At 38.5% G+C, this 20,555-nt stretch overlaps 1 protein-coding gene across 3 annotated transcripts in view; it reads left to right on the top strand.

Moving 5' to 3' along the window:
- The window catches only part of Herc6 (HECT and RLD domain containing E3 ubiquitin protein ligase family member 6), a 58,944-nt gene that overhangs the window by 19,784 nt on the left and 18,605 nt on the right, over positions 1-20,555 (top strand). For all 3 annotated transcript variants that reach the window (XM_013117723.3, XM_021230610.2, XM_021230612.2), the window contains exons 10-15: positions 273-332; positions 4,040-4,133; positions 7,886-8,075; positions 11,163-11,332; positions 18,981-19,085; positions 19,934-20,035. In XM_013117723.3, the coding sequence (XP_012973177.1) occupies positions 273-332; positions 4,040-4,133; positions 7,886-8,075; positions 11,163-11,332; positions 18,981-19,085; positions 19,934-20,035 (721 nt within the window). The remainder of the gene's footprint in view (positions 1-272; positions 333-4,039; positions 4,134-7,885; positions 8,076-11,162; positions 11,333-18,980; positions 19,086-19,933; positions 20,036-20,555) is intronic.

Below are 20,555 nucleotides of genomic sequence, written 5' to 3'. Positions count from 1 at the left end.
CTTTAGTACAGTTCCTCATGGTGTAGTAACCCCAACCATAAAATCATTTTCATTGCTGCATCATAACTGTAATTTTACTACTATTATGATTCATAATGCAAGTGTCTGATATTTCTGATGGTCTTAGGTGACCCCTGTGAAAGGATCATTCAACCCCAGAGGGGTCATGATCCACAGGTTGAAGACCAAGTATATGATAATGTTACCTCACAATGTCAGAAGATTGGACACTTTGTCCAGTTTTGAATTTGCCTTTGTTATTATATTTGCAGGGAAATCAGCATCATATTTTCATCTTGTGCTTGTTTGACTGCAAGCTTTTTGAAGAAAAGGTAAAACTTCGATGGGAATTACCTTAATTTCAAATACTGGGGCTTTATTTAAAATGAAAATTATAGAACCAGATTGAGTGTGAATTTTGTCAGCACATAGAGTCCAACACAGAGAATTCTCTGGCTGATAAAGGATTCTTTCATTTTATAAACTAACCCCTTCATATTCTTTCGTCTGTTATCTTTTTGGAGGAAATGTTTTATTTGGGCTAGGTATAAATACAGCAGGTCAAATGTGCCTGATATTGCTTTACTATTTAAAAACCAGAAATTAATTTATAGTTCCTGCTCAGTGGGATCAATGAAGAAATGAGATCTTGTTCATTTTGTTTTTCACAAATCACTACAGGGAAAATCTAATTTCTTTCTTACTTATCTGATTCTGAGAGTAAATTTGCTTTGAATTTTTAAGACAGACTTAGTAGTGCATTTAGGACTCATGTAGTCCAGCTGACCTTGACCTTGATGTGTAGAAGAGGAGGACACTGGACAGCTGACCTCCCTGCCCCCACCTCCCACATGCTGATATTGCCTAATAATTTAAATAATTCCTTTACCGCTCGGTATTTGGGTCTTCTTTCTCTCATCCCTGTGGATCCCACAAGATGGAATCTCAGTGTATAAAGAAAGAGTTGAGGACCCAGCAATGTCAAGGGTCCTAGACTCTTCTCTGTCTCCACGGGAGACTGAACATTGCTGCTCTGTCTGTTGCTGTTGTGTATGTTCACTACTTCGTGGCGATAGGTCTTGTGCTTCTCATGTGAACTTGCTTCAGACTGACTCATGGGTTCAAAAGATGGTAAAGTACACATTGTGTCAACACTCCCTGGTGACACTGTCTTGACCCTTGCTCATTGATCCTACACATACAGCAATTCCTTTGATTCTCTTTTCTTTCTTTGAGTGTGTCTTAATTCAAGTTACTATTGCTGTGATGAAACATGTCCATGGGAGGAAAGGGTTTGTTTGGCTTATGCTTCCAAATAATTGTTTGTCATTGAAGGAAGTCAGGATAAGAACTTACACAGGGCAGGGACCTGGAGGCAGGAGCTGATGCAGAGGCCATGGAAAAGTTCTGCCTACTGGCTTTCTCCCCATGGCTTGCTCATACAACTCAGGACCATCAGCACAGAATTGGCACTACCCACAATGGGCTTGGCCCTCCCCCATCAATCATTAATTAAGAAAATGCTCTACAAGCTTTCCTGTAGCCTGATCTTATAGAAACATTTTCTCAGTCTGGTTGCCCTGCCTGTACCTCCTGCCTGGCTACCGAAAAATCAACATTTACTTTTCAACCAATTAGATAAACATATATTCACAGCATACAGAAGGACGTGCCCCATCAGGGTCTAGACAAGAATGGGCCCATCAACACTCAGGCATAGAAAGAGGATAGACTCTGGAAGCTCTGTCCCTTACTGATGAACTATTTGCTGCTGATTGATTCAAGGACAGTGGGTGTCAGTGTCTTCACCTACAAACTCTTGCATGGCTCTACCAGGATAGTTGTAATGAATAGTTATAATCCCCTACCCATTCTGCTATATCTTTCCCATTCTTTCCTTCCAGTTTGAAGGTAAAGATTCTCTGGGACACAATGCCCCCTTTCTTCTTTATGCTAGCCTCAGATTCCCCTACTCAATATAGGGGACTCTTCTGTACTCATACTTTAGAAGTTAAGGCCATACCAGCCCTAAATTGCCAAATTGGTAAATTGATTATTTCCAGCCGAAATCACCTAAGGCATGTTGTAACAGATTTTTCTTTGGGCCACCAGCTCACTAAAAACAACAGAGACTTACTAATTATGAAAGTTCAGGCTATAGCTTAGGCTTGCCCCACTAGCTCTTATCACTTACATTAACCAACTTATATTAATCTATGTTTTGCCCCACGGCTTTTTACTTCTCTTCCATCTTGTACATCCTGCTTCCTCTCGCTCTGCCTGGAGATCCCACCTGTACCTCCTACCCAGCTTGTTATCACACCAGACGCAGACATATACCTTCACACAGTGTACAAATATCCCACAGTAGCATGATAACTCCCGAACAGATTTTCAGGCCAAGTTTATCTTTACTTGCAGCAAACAATAATAAGAGCTAAGGAAAATGTGTCACTCTAAATCAAAGTGAGAAAGTAGACTTGTAAGTGGAGTTGTAATGATACTCACTGGAGTAACCTTAACACACACACACACACCTTCTTCTCCTCCTTCTCTTCTTCCTCCTCATATCCTAAAAAGTTACTGCCTTAGTATATTCACCCATTTATCTTATTATTCCTTCACAAACATATTGTTCTTTGTCTAAAATGCATAATGCTTCATGCTTTTGTCATTTCTTTAGACTTATCTTGTCCCTCTGTACATACAATTTTAATAAAACTCGTATGCCTTTCTCTTGACAATCTTTGTTATATTAATTGAGTTCTTAGACCCATCAGAAAAGTCCACAGGTCCAGGATCAAGGCAGAAGTGACCTCTTCCTCTTCTACAATACTTTTTTTTTAAGAAGAATCATGTCCATGACCACTTTCTGGGAGTTTTAAACTTCCTGGCAAATGTTGCAAAGGAGAAAGAATTTTGAAGGAAAATTTACAGTTAGAATTTGTCTACATAGTTTAATTCTAATATCACTGTTGATACTTAAATCAGCAAGCACAAAATATTATTTTTTAAGCTGTTAGACTTGCTGGATGCTGGTCACATAATATGGCTAAATCAAGCTGCTAAGTAGACAGTATCTGGGCAGTGTTTCATTGTAGAAAGGGGCGGGGCTGAAAAGAATTGAGTAAATATGCAAGGATCCAGGGCTAGTGGAAATAGCAAGGGCATGGCTTTGAGATAAGCGATTCAGAGACTTCCACTGCACAAACTATGTGTTAGGGTTTCCCATTAATGAGTTAATGCATCTTTCAAAAAGTTTCTAAAATGAAACATCAAACCTCTGTGCTGACAAGGTCTCTGGGAATAGGAAACCACTATTATTGCATCACTCCACCTTTAAAGTAACCATAGAAACACAAAGCTGAAGTAGAAATGGTGACTAGACGTAATGGTGCATACCTGAAATCCTAGCACTTGGAAGCTGAGGTAGGAAGATCAAGACCAGCCTGGTCATAGTGAGACTTTGTTTCAACAAGTAATAAATATCCAAATAAGTAACAAATAAGTAAACAGAAATGGCCTTATGTGTAGAGGAGGCAATTCTAGTCATTAGAATAGAGTGACTGTTAGAGTTGATGACTTCTTAGATTTAGCATATAAAATCTTGCAGGCCAGGGATCAGAAAATGTCCAGGCACAAGTGATTCAGAAAAAAAAGTCTTGCTAGGGTTCAGATTGTAACTTTGTGGCAGAGTATGGTTTACCATGTGCAAGGCCCTAAGTCAAAAGTCCTGGGCTCAAGCCTAGTATCATAAAAATAAAATAAAGTAAAATGAAATAAAATAAAATCCTGCTAAAATTGCAGCCCATAATTGATGTTACTGACATAGAGATAACAAGTGTTGTTTATTCCTCTTTAACAAGAACACATTTATACATTTCTATGTCACTCTAGTCTTATTTTGAAAAGAGGCAACCTTTAAACAAAGTTATTATTTTGTGCATGGTAAGACAAAAAAAACAAGTAGTACCATCTGAAGTTTCAAAATATTCTTTTTTCATCTGTTTATTCATTTTTAACATTTTTGTGTTTATAGAGACACCGGAGAGGAGAATTTTATTGACGTGGACTTAAAAATGGCAAGGAATGTCTTCAAGAAGTTAACAGCAGTGAAATGGATTTCTTCCTCGGTAACAACCGCTGTTTATTTGGCTTACTTGAGACACAGCACAATCACACTTCTTTATAGGAACAATTTAATAGTAGCTCAGGTTTGGTGGGAGGTTGGTGGCAAGGACCCATGGATGGGCTGAACAGGGGACTAGTCTCCATTATGAAGGTACTATAGTTCAGACATTGTGATAGGTTGTGGCATTTATTTCTTTTTAAACTATTAAATGCACACTGGATATAGTCTTTTTGTTTTCAACGGAAGGAAAGTAATACTGAGACACAGAGCTTCCATCTAGCAACGCATATAAAACAAATGGTGGTTTAGGAAGCAGGATACCCTCTGGTGAGTGGTTTAAAAAGAAAAATGTCTGTTTTGGGATGTACGTTGGGTGTGTTTCTGATGAATTTCTGCTACTGATTCATCCCTTCTCTCTTTTGGGTAGCAGTTTTTTTTTGTTTTTGGTTTTGGTTTTTTTGGTTTTTTGAGACAGGGTTTCTCTGTATTGTTTTGGAGGCTGTGGCCTCGAACTCACAAAGATCTACCTGCCTCTGCCTCCTGACTGCTGGGATTAAAGGCGTGTGCCACCAATGCCCAGCAGCATTTTTTTAAACCTATGATTTTAGTTCGTCTTTAAAGTCTGTGATTCTGGCATGTAGAAAGGAAACTACAAATATTGGTTGTAAGTACCGGAAGCTGCAAATTTGCAATAGACAGCTATCAGGATGTCTTGGTACGTTGGGAAACCACAACATCGTGTAGTATATAGAATGGGTATCTCATAAACAAAGGAAATTGACTTTTTGTAGTTTTGGAGCTGGGACATTTGGAAGCCCTAAGATTAAACTGCCAACACAACCAGTATCTGACAAGGGGGGAATTGACTGAAGACTGTGTCTTCATTGTGTTTTCATGTAGTAGAAGGATAACGCTAGGGGCTTTACCTATAGGACCACTAATCCCATTGATGAGGACTCTATTTTTATAACCTAATCACCAACAAAATTCTTTGTCTTAACTCGTCGCTGCATTGAAGGGTATGATTTCAACATGTGAATTTTGGGGAGACACAGGCAATCTGTTGTACAAGAAAAAGGAAGACAGGCTGTATTTACTTGCATTGAAAACTAGGGACAACATTTATGTACTAACTTATTAGGGAAAGAAAGGGAGAGAAAGGACTTCTGTGGGCAGAACAAAAGGGTTTCTACAGAGATAGATGGAAAGCATGTCTACCTGGGATGTTCCTTGTATGGTTCCTCATTCAAGTGTGTGTTGTCTGAGTGCTCAGTTTCCTTCTTTGCTCCCAGGAGTCTATGCTTGAATCAGATGTAAGAGAAGCTCCAAAACGATTGGTTCTGCCTTAGCTATATCTCAGTTGACCTCAGTTTAAAACAATCTTCAGGGATGGTGTAGCTCAGTACCAGTGTATTTGCCTAGCATAGATGATCCATAATTCAATCTCTATTACCATATCACATATATACGTATAGCTAATCTCCATGCCATTTAAAAGGATCCAAGCACATTCTACATTTGGAAGAGAATGGGGGAACTTCTGCTTACTGTGTAGTAAATATTGTATTTTTCATTTTCAAGATAAAGAATAGTAGATGTTCAGTACATTCGGGCCAAGAATTTATTTATATAATATATAATTCCAGGTCCTTTTCTCCATGTAATTTCTGAGACATGTTAGTATCGTGGGAAGATCATGAAAAAGAGTTCTTAATAAAATCCCTTGGGAAATGATGCACATTAGTAAATTCAAGATTTCATGACATCACATACAGAAAGAAGTTTAACTTTAATATTTATTTTTCTTGGAGTCATTGACTTTGTGATGAGTTTTTCTATATAACACCTACTAAAATCCACAGAAATTACCATTAATTTCCTCCCCAGCACACCATAAAAACAGGGCATGGTAAAACACATCTGTAATTTCAGCACTTTGAAAACAGGAAAATCAAAGAACTTAAGGTCATTGTCAGCTACGTAACAAGTTTAAGGCTAGCCCGGGCTACATAAGGTCCTGGCTCCAAAATAAAATAAAATAATTAAAATGTAAGAATTCTCTTAGATATGAAAACAACAACTGTAACAATGTTAAATGTAGTAACATTCAGAATTCCACACTTTATTGTTGCATATAGCATCTCATTTAGCACTATGTGATGTATAGGCAGACACTGTAGTTAAAGATGTGAAGATCCATAGATGGACAATTTTAGTGCTAGCTGCTCTGGCAGACAAGTCCTGGGCCTCAAGAACCTAATCCAATGAAGATCTAATTCTCTCACCGAATCCAACAAGGGGTGGAGGAGGAGGCAATTCCAAACAGGTTTTCTTTTTTTTCTTCTTAACTCGGGCTCCATTCCAATATCTCAGAACCCTAAGGCTATGAAATCCTTTATTTGATCTCCTGGGTTTGGTCACATGAGAGATCGTAGAAAGCAAACCTGAAAGGGTTTCATATCACTTTCATATTCAGAAGCTAGGACTCCTTCTCTCCCTCCCTCCCCCCATCCCTCCCTCTGTCCCTCCCTCCCTCACAAGGCTCCACTCAACTCCAGGGGCTGCTGAGAAGTGCCGTCTGCTGTGACACTAGAAGGGAAATGAAAAAAGTTGGCAAGATGAACACAGGACACAATGGTTCTCTTCCAGGCTGCTTTTAGGCCAGATAGATGCGGGTTTGAACTTTATTAAATTGAGTGACTTCCTTTCTCAACATGAACACAGGACACAATGGTTCTCTTCCAGGCTGGTTTTAGGCCAGATAGATGCGGGTTTGAACTCTATTAAACTGAGTGACTTCCTTTCTCTGTTGTCTTTTGATTTAGTCTCTTCCTTTACATCCACACTCAATATACATTCAAACAAACATAAAGACAGCCACACAGACAGGCATACTGGCCAGTGCCTGTAATCCTAGCACATGAGAGGCTGGGGCAAGATGCTCAAGGCACTCAAGAGTTCCAGACCACCCTGGGGAATGCAGAAAGAAATAACATTTGTTTTCACAAAAAAATACAAACTGCCACCACCACAAAACCTCCAATTATTCCTACTGGGTTGTTTTTTATGTCTGTTGTCTCTTAAAAGTCTATCCCTGAATGAAGTAAGTAATAATTCCGAGTATGTTGGCTGTGAAAAAAAAGACCAAAGTGGATTTTGTATGTGTCTCTGTGTGTTAAGAGTAACAGCCATTTCTTTTTCTCTTTTTGAGACATGGTCTCCGAATCACAGACCGGCTCTATCTCTTTAGGGTGGCCTTGAATTTCTGACCATTTTCCCCTATTTCTGAGTGTTGTACAACCATACCTGATTTATTTGGTGCTATAGGTCAAAGCCAGGGCTTCATGCATACTAGGCAAGCCAAGCTCACACCCAATTGGTTTTGAATTTGTGAGCTCATGATTCCCCATCTCAGCCTTTTGAGTAATGGACTGCACATATGTTCTGCTGCAACCAGCTTTCAGAATTGTTTCTGGAGGACTTTGCCTTAGTTTCAAACAGAATATTCACTGTATATATCCATTTACATGTAATTTCACTTTATTTCCTTGATGTACCCTAAAATAAAATAGACAGATAGCTCAAATGAGTTTAAGGGTTGATGGTGTTTTATCAATTTAGCTTCAGAAGGACTTAAATGGACTTCCTAACTAGAAGATAGTGGAACAAAACCTGTAGACATCATTTGTATTCAATCGCAATACTGTGTCTTCTATAACCCCACCTTTGTTCTTTGTCCCCTTTTCATCATAGATAACCACATGTCTTAAGGATAATCTGATCAGAAATCTTCCGTACCATTCTCAACATCAAGATGCTCTATTGATTTTTCTTTTGCTCCCAGAATGTCCACTGATGCAGAATGCTAGAAACTTGGAGACCCTGACAGCTGAGTTTGCAAAGGCTATTTGTAAAATGAAGGGGGAATCATTAGCATTCTTGAGTAAGTTCTATATCATTTTATAAATATATTCAGTAGATCACTTTTGAAGTAGAAATTGTTGTAAACATTGGCTGGATCTCATACCTATTTGAGTACATGGTATAATGAAGTTGTGCAACATTAAACAAAAGCCACAACTCCCATCGCACAGAGCAAGTGTCGTTCTTAGACTTGAATAGGATTTTAGCATCAGACTTTGTTAGTTAGCCATACAGTGTCCAGTCAAGGGAAATCATACTTTACAATATTCGATCACTTTTTGAAAACTTCAAATATTTGACAAAGTGATAAAAAGCAAAGCTAAACTTATCACTGTTACTTCATTCAAAGTTAAGATATTTTCATAATTCTAAGTAAATATTCAAGGTCTGATGCTTTAAAAATACAAAGGTATATATAAATAAACGATCCCTGTAGCACTTTAGAAGGGGTTACAGACTATAAGTTTTTGTGTGTAAACATCAAAACCCTCTCTTACGGTAGTTTGGAAGTAGGTAAGTGCGCATGTTCCAATCCTCAGCACCCACATGAAAAGCTGGCATGGCTGGGTGCACCTGTAACTCCGGAGCTGGGAGGAACAGAGGAAGGAGAAGAACTGAGCTTGCTGGCTACTAGACTAGCACAGAATAAGGCATAGAATGATAAATCAGGACGGGACATCCTTATCGGCCATCTGTGCATGAGCACACACATGTGCATATACTGCGCATGCATGAACCCACTTTTATAACAACTCTCTCAAGAAATTCCAAGTGTTGCTTACGGATTACATTAAGCTAACTCTTAAAGTTTCCATCACTTTCACATTGCCCGTGCACAGGCCTGGGGGAACAAACTCCAGTGCAGAAGATGGAATGGTGCTCTGGGCAGTTGCTTCCATTCTTCTGCTGCTGTAAAAGTAATGGCATGCATTTCTTCAGTGTGTATAAAGAAAAATGCAAAGCACAATCACAGGATTCAATTATTAAATCGGATGTGCATTTTTATTGGTTGAATGAGCAGTGTATTTTTAAATTAAATATAAAAATTATGTGTGTGTGCTTTAAGTGAATGTATGTGATGTGTGTCAGGGGCACACCAGAGTTGGTGGAGGCAGAGGGAATATCAGATGTAACCCTGGGAACTGGGGTTACAGATAGTTATGAACCATCGTGTGGGTGCTGGGAGCTGAACCACTGAGCCATCTGTCTAGCTCCAGCATTTGCATTTTTTCCAAGAGATTTTTCTGGGTGTGGGAGTGAGCATCTGTAATTCTAGCACTTGGAAAGTAGAGGAAGAGGACCAGGAATTCAAGGCCAGCCTTGGCTAAATAGTGAAGCCTGGGTTATATAAGACATTGTCTCAAAAAGTGCTTTTCTTTTCTAGATCTAGGAGTCATTTCAAAATGTCTGCCTCACTCTTAAATTTGTATGTATGAATGTATGTATGGTTCTGGGGACTGAACCTGGCACCTTGCACATGTTAGACAGATGGTCTACTACTGAGCTATATTCCCAACCCTTCACAATACCATTTTTATTTATTTATAAAGCTAGTTTAATTGACAAATGGTAATTATGCATGTTTGTAAAGTACAGTCTGACTTTTATCTTCCGTTTTTTTATGTGCATGGATGTTTTGCCAGCATGTGTGTCTGGGCACCACACTCACGCCTGTGGCCGAGAAAGCCAGAAGACAATGTTGGGTCCCCTGGAACTGGAGTTACAGATGGTTGTGAGATGCCATGTGGGTGCTGGGAATCAAACCCAGTCATCCATAAGAGCAGTTAGTACTCTTAACTGCCCATCTCTTCAGACCCAGTATGACATTTTTACAGTGTATTCAAATCAGATCAAAGTGACTGACATATTTACTTTCTCAAAAATTTATTGCTTCTTTATATTGGGAACATTTGAAATTCTTGCTACTGGCTGTTTTTAAACAATTGTTTGTTAGTAGCTGCTTTACAATGTTGGGAGTCTTTCCAACTGCACACTTGTACCAGTTAATTATCCTCCCTCCATGGTCACTGTTCCTTCTACCTTTATGAGATCAGCACTTTTAGTTTACACTCAAAAACACATTCCGTTCCTGGCTTATTTAGCAAGTTCTAGAGTTCACCATGTTACTATAAATGTCAGAATTTTTCCCGCTTATAATTTTCATATTTTAATCTTTGACCCATATGGTTTATGGAGATTAGATTTTATTTTTTTCTAACAAGTTTTCAATTGTCCCTTCACCTTTACTAAGTGTTAAGTTTTATTTTCAGAATATGGAATGTACTAAATGTCTTGTATACTTGAGCCCATGATCTGCATGGTATGCATCTAGGTAATATCATTTAAGTGCATTAGCTTGCTAATTTATTTTATCCTCTTTGGTGGTTGTTTTTTTTTTTTTTTGAGATGTAGTCTCTCGTAACCCAGGGTGGCCATCTTCCTGCCAATGCCTTTTGAGAGCTGAGATTTTAAAATTTACTAAAGTTATTGTCTGATAACCCCTATTTAAAAGTACCAAAGTCCAATGTAATCTCAATAATGTTAAAAGTGAGGTATCTGTTATTTAAAGTAAGCGTATGTGTATGTTGCAGTTGTTTATGAAATCTGAAAACATGCATTATTTTTATATAAAAGTATCAAAAATATTACTGTATATTCATCTTATAGTCTTAGATTTGTGCATCTGTTTGACAAAACAGCTAGTTTGAATGTAATGAAGTCAGCACGTGGTTTTAATGCGTGATTTTAATGTCAGCACCCAGAGGATAAGGTGGGAAGTGTAGCAGAAGTTCAGGACCAGCCTGGACTATGTGACAATACCCTGTCTCAGACACATCAAATCAAATAAGAACAAATACAAAAAAAGCTGAGCATAAATATGAGCCACTAGCAAGTTTCTTCAAATCCTGAGTTTAAGTTCTTTAATTTTAATGATTTTTTCAGAATAAAGCTTTCCCCTACATCTGTTGAGTAGTGTGTTGTCTGTGATAATATCCATAGAAGAATTTTTTATGATTATGATGGTAGCTATGTCTTAAATAACCCAGCAGAAACTTCGGGATGTAAGGAGGAATGTGTTTGTCATATTTGATTTTCACACCCTCAGAAAAGTGTTGGGCATCTTTGGAAGCTTCTTCTCTGGATACACTGGTCCAAATGCTAAAGAAAGCTATCATCTCCATCTCTCAACTGTGTGATCCGGCTTTTAAAACCCTGAATCAAGATCAATATAATAACCTTAAGGCTCTTCTAGAAGTGATGAAATATGTGTATAAGGTAAGGTTTCCTCTAAAGGAATGTATATACCAATTTATCAAATAATAATTCTTTGAGTCTCAGTTAAACACTTTGAAATATATATTTTTAAAGATTTATTTATTATGATAGTGTTCTGCCTGCACATATGCCTGCAGGCCAGAAGAGGGCACCAGATATCTCATTACAGGTGATTGCAAGCCACCATGTGGTTGCTGGGAATTAAACTCAGGACCTCTGTAAGAGCAGCCCGTGCTCTGTTGAGCCATCTTTCCAGCCTACACTTTAAAAATATTTCAAATTAAAATATAATTATATAATTTCCCCTTCCGTTTCTTCCCTGCAACCCCTTCCATGTCTCCCCAACTTTCTCTCAAATTCCTGTACTCTTTAATTATTTTTGTTACATATGTGTATAAATGCATATACATATGAAGTCAAATTGTTGAATCTATTTAGTGCTGCTTCTATGTGTATGATTCCAGGACTGGCCACTTAGTATTTGATAACCAACTAGGGGTATCATCCCTGAAAATGACTAATTCTCTCTCTCAGCAGTCCTTAGTTTGACTGTAGTCCTTTTTGTAGGGATGGGGCATTGTGACATTTCCACCTTCCATAACAGCGTAACTATTGGTACTGTCATTGCTCAGACATCATTTAGACAACTTTATTATTCAGGTATCATGAGTACAGCTTTCCTGTCATTTATAGGAAACACAATCATATAACAAGTCTTCTGGTCCTCTATCTCTTATGATCTTTCCACCCCCAATTTCAGTGTTCCCTGAAACTCAGATACAGGTATTGTGGATGTAGCCATTGGGTCTGAACAACACAAGATCAGTTGTTCTCTGCACTTTAGTCAGATGTAGTTTTATGTAATGGTCTACATTTGCTGCAAAGAGAAGCATCATTGATGAGGGCTAAGAGCTACAATTACACGTGAATACAAGGATAGGTATCTGGAATGCTGTTGGGAAAGTGGTGATAGTAGGTTCTCCTCTAAGATCCCAACCTCACTATCCCTGAGTAGTTGTCTAGGTTTCCAGTACCAGGCATTATTTCCCTCCTGTTGAATTGGCCCTAAGTCCAATTTGAGAGCTCCTGGTTACTGCCAAGATTTGAGTACAGCCTATAGAGATATCTTGCCATATTTGGCATTGCTGTAAATCATAGGCATCACAACTGGGTAGAACTCCTTCCCTTGGCTGCTTTCATAGTATGTTCTGAGACTATAAAACTAGACCCCCCAGGAGGAGGCTTTCAGGTCAGATCCATATCTAATGCTGTTAGTCCTGTGTCTGAAATGTATATTGTTTTCAACCTCTGGGAAGTAGCCAAAAGCAGCTAACAATCGCCTATATTGTTTTGGGAGTCTCTAGAACTACCCTGACTGACAACTCTAAAGAAGATTTCTTATGTGTGGTACTGAGTTCTTTTAGATAGTCTGTGACCCTTGTGGGGAGCACTGTCAGCCCAAGTGGCATAAATTCATTTGTGTGTGTGTGTGTGTGTGTGTGTGTGTATACAAAATCATGTAATTGTAGGTTAGTATAAAACAAAATGGTTCCTATGGATTTTTCATACACCTTTAATGTCATTTTCATTTGCTCTCTCACTTCCTTTCTATATCGATCCCTTCACCCCCTCCCCAATTAAAGTCTCCCTGGTTTTCCTATTTCCCTTTTCACATCATTTGTACCCTACTATTCCCTTTCAAGCATTCCTTCTCTCTCCCTGTCTCCCTGTCTTAGTCAGGGTTTCCACTGCTGCAATGAAACACCATGGCCAAAAAGCAAGTTGGAGAGGAAAGGGTTTATTTGGCTTATATTTCCAGATCATAGTCCATCATTGGAGGAAGTCGACAGGAACTCAAGCAGGGCTGGACCCTGGAGGCTGTAGCTGATGGAGAGGACATGGAGGGTGCTGCTTACTGTCTTGCTTTCCATGGTTTGCTCAACCTGATTTCTTATAGAACCCAGGACCACCAGCCCAGTGATGGCAGCACCCAAAATGGGCTGGTCCTCCCCCATTGATCACTAATTGAGAAAATGCCTTATAGCTGGATCTCATAGAGGTGTTTCCTCAACTGAGGCTTCTTCCTCTTGGTGACTATAGCATGTGTCAAATTGACAAACAAAACCAACCAGTACAATCCTAATAGTCCCTTTTTACTATCCTGGTTTCTGCTGTTTCTCTATGTTCAGGTGTATACTCACACCTGAAGATTTGGAGTCAGAATCCATGAATGGGGCAGAACATGTGACACTGTCTTTCTGTGTCTGGTTACTTCAGCTAGAATAACATTTTCTGTCTCTATTTACCTGAAATTTCATTGTTTCATTTTTTAGAGCTGAATAATATTACATAGTGTATATGTACCACATTTCATTGTCCATTCACCAAATGAAGGATATTTGGATTGTTTCCATTTCCTAGCTATTGTAGGTAGGGGCAATGAAAATGACCAGGGAAGTATCAGTGGAGTAGGATATTATGATATTTTGAACGAGAATGCCTCCTAAGGGTTATGTGCTTAAATACTTGGCCTCCAGTTGGTGGCTGCTTGGGGAGGATTATGAGGTGTGGCCTTGCGGGAGAAGTATGTCACCAAGTGAAGGCTTTAAGGTTTCCAAAATTTATGCTATTTTGAATTAGTTCTTTCTGCTTCATACTTGTGATCAGGATATGAACTCTTAGCTATTCCAGTTGCCATGTCTTTGCTCCACCTCCATGGCTCCAACCCTCTGAAACAATGATCACAATTCTTATCTTGGTCATGATGTTTTTGTCACAGCAATGGAAAAGTAACTAAGACAGATGTCTAGTCCTTTGGGGATATAACAGTGGTTTTCAACCTATGGGTCACAACCCCTTCAGGAGTCAAACAAAATTTTCACAGGGGTCACATAAGACCATCAGAAAAATACAGATATTTAAGTCACAATTCATAACTGTAGCAAGATTACAGTTATGAAGTAGCAACAAAAATAATTTTATGGTGGGGGAGATCACCATAACATGAGGAACTGTATTAAAAGGTCACAGCACTAGAAAGGTTGAGAAGCACTGGCATATACTAAGGAGTCGTATCCTGGGTTATATGGTAGATTTATATTGGCCTTTTTCTCTACACTGATTTCAAGAGTGGTTGCACCAACTTGCAGTTCCACCAATAGTGATGAGTGTTCCCCTCTCCAAACATCTCCCTAGTGTTTGTTGTCACTTGCTTTGTTAATCTCAGCCATGTGACTAGGATAAATTGAAATCTCAAAATTCTTTTGATTGCATTTCCATAATTCTTAAGGATGATGAACATTTTATGTATTTCTTATCTATTTTATTTATTCTTTTAAGAACCCTCTGTTCAGATCCATAGCTCGTCATTTGTTTTCTTAACTCTTTTGTTTTAAAGATCTTTATGTATTCTAGTGATTAATACTCTGTTACAGGTATAGCTGGCAAACAATCTTTGCCACTCCATAGGTTTCCTCTTCATTTTACTTATTTCCTTAACTGAAAAGTGAAAAGGTTTTTGTATGTTTGTTTGTTTGTTTTTAGTTTTATGAAGTCCTGCTTCTCAATTGATGATCTCAATACCAAGGCAAATGAAGTTCTATTCAGAACATTTTTTCCTATACCTATATCTTATAGAATACTGCCAATATTTTCTTCCATCAGTTTTAGTATTTCGGGTTTGAAACTGGGTGTTTGATCCATGTGGAGTCAATATCCTGCAGTGTGGTATATGCTGATCTTTTTTATTCTTCTGTGTGTGAGCATTCAGTTTCCCCAGCACCATTTGTTGAAGATGCTGTCTTTTCCCCAAAAAGTTTTTGTTATCTTTGTCAAATATCACTTGGGTGCAATTATGTGCATTTGCCTTTGGGTCTTTTATTGTGTTCTATTTGTCTACCTGTCTGTTTCTGTGCTTAAGTTAGGCTGTTTTTGATTACTGTGGCTCTGCACTATATTTTGAGATCTGGAAAGTAATCCTCTTGACATTGTTCATTTTTGCTCAGGATTACTTTGGCTATCTGGGGTCTTTTCTGGATCCATATGCATTTTAGAAATTTTTTTCTATTTCTGTGTAGCTTTTGATTGGGGTTGCACTGGATCTATAAACTGCTTTGGGCTGAGTAGTCATATCACAGTATTAATTTTACCATGTAATGAGCATAGAATGTCTTTCGATTTTTTTTACTGTCTCTTTCTCTTTCTTCAGAAATTTAAAGCTTTCCCTGTAGAGGTCTTTTACTTTCTTGGTTAGGTTTATTCTCAGTGATTTATTTTGTTTTTGTTAATGGGAATGTGCACATGATCTCTTTCTCAGCATGTTTGCTGTTGGTGTATGGAAAGTGTTAAGTGTTACAGCTCATAGGGGAAAGGTGTCCTGGCAGTTGGGAGCCAAGGAATACCACAAAGCCACATTGCACAACAAACCTCACACAAGAGATTTATTGGGAAGGAAAAATCCAGGAGGATGGTTGTTGCAGATGTTAAGGAATAGCCATTACAGTCCATAGAAAAGACTGGGGGCATGGGAACTCCTGCACTTGGTGAGGGACACACACAGCTCTCCTGCTCTTATGACCTCAGGGCCAGCTCTCCCATGTGCTACAGGCTATGACAGGCAGGGTAGAGGAGAGGGAAAGATTGGAAGTGGGAGGGGGACAAATATGCTAAAGGTACAATATATATTTTAAAAATCCATGAAGAAACACATTATTGTGTATAATTTACATTCTTAATAGAAGATTAAAGTAAAATATATTTTGGATCTAGGATTGGTTGAATTCATAAATACAGAACCCATAGACACAGAGTGATTGCTTAATGTAATATAGAAAATGAAAATGGTTGCCATAAACATCTCAGAATTGAAAACTGAAAAACTTGATGGGAATTCAGATAATTCTTATGTTTTTTTTTTTCTTTTAGAATATGGGATGCTGTGTAATAGACTTCTTTCATTAAGAAAAAGCACACAAAGTACTTTGAACATTTGGGAAGACCTTGAGTTCAAGGCTAACCTAGGCCACACAGTTTCTGGCAATATACATGTCTTTATCTAGGCAGTCCTTAGTTGAGGGTGGTGGGTGTAAAAACTCACCAAGATTTGTGGTTACTTTCAGTTGTTGAATATATGCTATAGCATAGTAAATATTAATGTTAGAAAGCAGGCTGAAGGAAAGCCCATAGAGAGCAACACCCGGAACAAAGGACTCGTGTATGTGCCATATCATTTTTCTAGCTATCCTTGCCAGATTTGTTAAATCCTACCGTAGGAGGACCAAAAACCGTCATTAGGACACCGTGCCCACAGGCTGTCTATTAGAGTGTCCAGAGTCAGTAATATTCAGAAGTCACTGACCATAGCTGGGTCATCTTCTTTTTGCTATGGATGGTCTCAATGAAGCAGGATTTCTAGTCCAAGAAATAGACCCAAGGCTATTTTTACCAGGAAGCAGTTTGTTATGTGACAGGCTTCTAGAAAGTTATTATCCAAAAAGCCGGAGATCCAAATCTTTCATGGTTGAGTCTTTTATGGATTTTTTTGCTTCTTTGTCTTCCATATATGAGTACATGTATTTTATTGTGTGTTTCAAAATACTAAGCCGTTATGTCTAAAATGAGAAGAGAGGGAGAAGGAAGGGAAACTTCAGGAGAGAGGTGATTAGTTTTGAGGTCCACACAGGGGTGAGAGTAGGAGGTGGGGAGTTGGGGGGGGCAGATCAGCACATTTGGCTGTTTTCTGTTTTCCTTCCTTGCACCTAAGCTGGGGGCTCCTTTGTATACCACACCAGTCAATGGGTATCAGGCTGTGCTTTTGCTATGAGGATATAAGGATATTAGAGGAATGACTGATCACCGCAGTGGTCAGTGATTCCCTAAAAGAGCTCCTGAATCAACGATGCCGACCAGAATATAAGATGTAAGCCAAGCTTGGTGATGTGACTAACAGACAAGTGCCTAAGACAGTATTTCTCAGACTTTAACCTGGGATCTTGATTAAAATGCAGATGTCCCTGTTCCCATAGACCTTGAGTGGGCCAAGAAATGTTGCAATGCTTTTGGTGGCTTCATCATCACTAGTCTAAGGATTATCTTTGAGTAGCAAGGGTCAGGGCTTTCAACACACAACCTCCTTCCCTCCATATTGACTATGATTTATGCTTGGGTGTTCTAAGAAGAAAAGGATACATTAAACTGAAAGTGATAAACATGGTCATTAGTCTGAGCTGTTGTATTGGTCTCTTCAGTCTTGAGGATAAATAGAAGCCTAGTCCACTAAGATGTGACAGAAAAAGAAAGCACAGTGTTTCGTGGCAACTTTAGGCACGTGTCCTGAGATTTCAACACTGTCTATGTCATTGTGCTTCTTGCTTTTTTCTTTCCTGATACATAGAGTGAGTAATACAAGACACTGCTATTCTGTTTGTTTGTTTGTTTGTTTGTTTGTTTGAAACAGGGTTTCTCTGTATAGCTCCTGCTGTCTTGGGACTCACTCTGTAGACCAGGCTGGCCTCCAACCCAGAGGTCACCTGCCTCTGCCTCCCAAGTGCTGGGATTAAGGGTCTACGCCACCACTTCCCCATGAAAGATACTGCCTTTTAAATCTAACCTTTCCCTTGTAGCTTAATTTTACTTCTTAATAAACTACATTTCTCCTTGGTGATTTTTTTTGTATTCCTTTGTAGAAAATCAGAAGTTCAACTAATCACACCTGTTTTTCTATCCTCTACCAATCTCCTATCTGGACATAGTGGTATATCCTCTAATGCCAGCATTTGGTAGTAGAGGATGGAGAATCAGAAGTTAAAGTTTATCCTAAGCTATCTATACAGAGGAATAGATGTCGTGTGTGTGTGTGTGTGTGTGCATGTCTGTGTATGTGTTTGTGTGTCTGTATGTGTACATACACACGCGTGCGCACACACACACACACACACACACACCCTGCTGTCAGTTTCAAGGCCAGTCTAAGCTACATGAGTTCTTATGTCTATTTGATCTTGGAAGATAATGGTTTTAAGAGGTTTTTCTGTCACCATACACCTCTTCTAAAGAACTTGTGTACGGTCTTTGAGGCCCATCCCTAAAGTTTCTTATTGGAAAGGGTTCCTCACCACTGTGTTCCTACCATGACCTACACTACCTCCATCATTACTCTGACATAGAATGAAGTCCCCCTCAAGATTATTTTTTTTTCATTTTATTGAGATTTTTGTAAAATGCCCACAAATGCCTTATATGGATTGTATTTGGGATGCATACACTATTTTCCTGAGTATTATAAATATATACATGTGAAATTGAAAAGGCAAGAAAGACACACACGTACAAATTGACATACAAGTAGCATTTGTAGATATGAGTAAAGGAAGAAAATCAACTCACCTTCAAATGTACAGAGGGATTCACACTAGCAAAGACACCATGGATAAGCCAGAATTTTTTTAAAATGACTGATAGATACCATGTGGAAAATTCTTGATTTTTCAGTGAAATATGCTGAGTGAAGGTTATCCATCCAACTCAACTTGTCTAAAACACCCTTACTCTGTCACTGGAAAATGTATATTCAAATTGCATATAAGTGTAGGTATCACACATTCTATCATTTATTAATAAAAGTAAAATTTCAGGTCATGTTCTCTTTAAGGCTAACTGTCAACTTCCAGAAAGTACTTTTGTCATACATGAGCTTTCTGCCATGTTACACCCCGAAGAAGAGGAATTCAAACTGTTCCTTCGGTATAGCAATCAGGTATGTATGACATGTTCCCTTGTGAGAATGTTCATGACATAAAGTAGTGTAGCAGCTGTGCTATTCCTAGATTAAAATATGTCCTTATTACAACACCAAATTGGCTAAATTACACGGCCATTGAAAACTTACGCATTTTGCTCACAAAACAAATGTATTTTCTTATAAATGTGCCTCTAAGGGCTAGGGCTGCAGCTCAGCTGGGAAAGTGTCTGCTTATCATGAATGGAGGCCTGTTCTTGATCCCCAGTACTGTATAAGCAGGTGTGGCAGTGCATGCCTGTAATCTCTACACTTCCGTGGAAAAACAAGGCCAAAGTGCAAGGTCAGGGCTGGAGAGATGACTCAATGGTTAAGAGAACTGGATGCTCTTCCAGAGGACCTGGGTTCTATTCCTAGCACCCATAGTGTGACTCACAACTGTCTGCAACTCCAGTTCAAGGGGATAGATGCCCTCTACTGGCATCTTTGGACACTGCAAAGACTTCACACACCTGGGGTATAGACACACCCATAACAATAAAACACCTATACCCTTAAAATAAAAAAAAATTAATTTAAAGCAGTTTTTTAAAGAAAAGAAGTGCAAGGTCATTCTCTGGTACATAGTGAGTTTGAGATCAAACAGGGATATATGACACTTTGTCTTAAAAAACAAAGAAGGTAAGACAGACAGACAGACCAAGCAACAAAAGGAAGAGGGGTACTTCTTGGTATTAGATTCTTAAAAATAGATTCATAAGATCCTATCAGTAAATAAAGTGATGGAATTAAGGAAAGGAATGAACCTTATTTTTCTTTTCATTGTCAAAATTGTGGTTTGCTTATTTTTCTTTCTTTTTTTTTAGTTACAAGAATTGCTCACTGTTGTTTTCAGTGATTTTCTATTTAGCTTTAATTTGCCATCCAAAATTATATTAATGAAATGCGACTCATCTGCAAAACTGAGGGTATGTATGTTTTTGTCACCATGACAGAATAACTGAGGTTATATATTTTATAAAGTGTTTTATACATTTAAGGGATCTTAGACATTTTTTAATAACTTAACTATTCATGCCCAGTCACTAATTTTTGCACATGAACACTAGTTGTCATAGTTTGTTTGGTCCTATAATTGCATTATCTTACATTGTAAAGAAATAAGATTCTTAAATTCTAAGCGTACAGAGTGTTGGCTGCAAGATACAAAGATATTTTATTAGAAACATTAAGTGTAAGTCAAACCTGGTGCTTTGTGCCTATAATTCCAGCATTCATAAGGCTGACGAGGGTATTATGAGTTCAAGTAAGTGTGGCTGCATGGTGAGACCTTTTGCAAGAGCAAAATCAAAAGAGCAAGCAAACTCTAGGGTTATAGTCTGTAAAAAGTTGTGGAATCAGGTAGCCCCAGCTGGTCTTGAACATGAACCTGGCATATAATCAAGAAGTCCTTGAATTTCTTTCTAAAACGTGTTTACATTTATGTGC

This window comes from Mesocricetus auratus, unplaced genomic scaffold (assembly GCF_017639785.1).
Source record: "Mesocricetus auratus isolate SY011 unplaced genomic scaffold, BCM_Maur_2.0 Super-Scaffold_100676, whole genome shotgun sequence".
Classification (NCBI taxonomy): Eukaryota; Metazoa; Chordata; class Mammalia; order Rodentia; family Cricetidae; genus Mesocricetus; species Mesocricetus auratus.
Note: the sequence above shows the minus strand (reverse complement) of the source record. Positions and strands in the feature narration are given on the sequence as shown.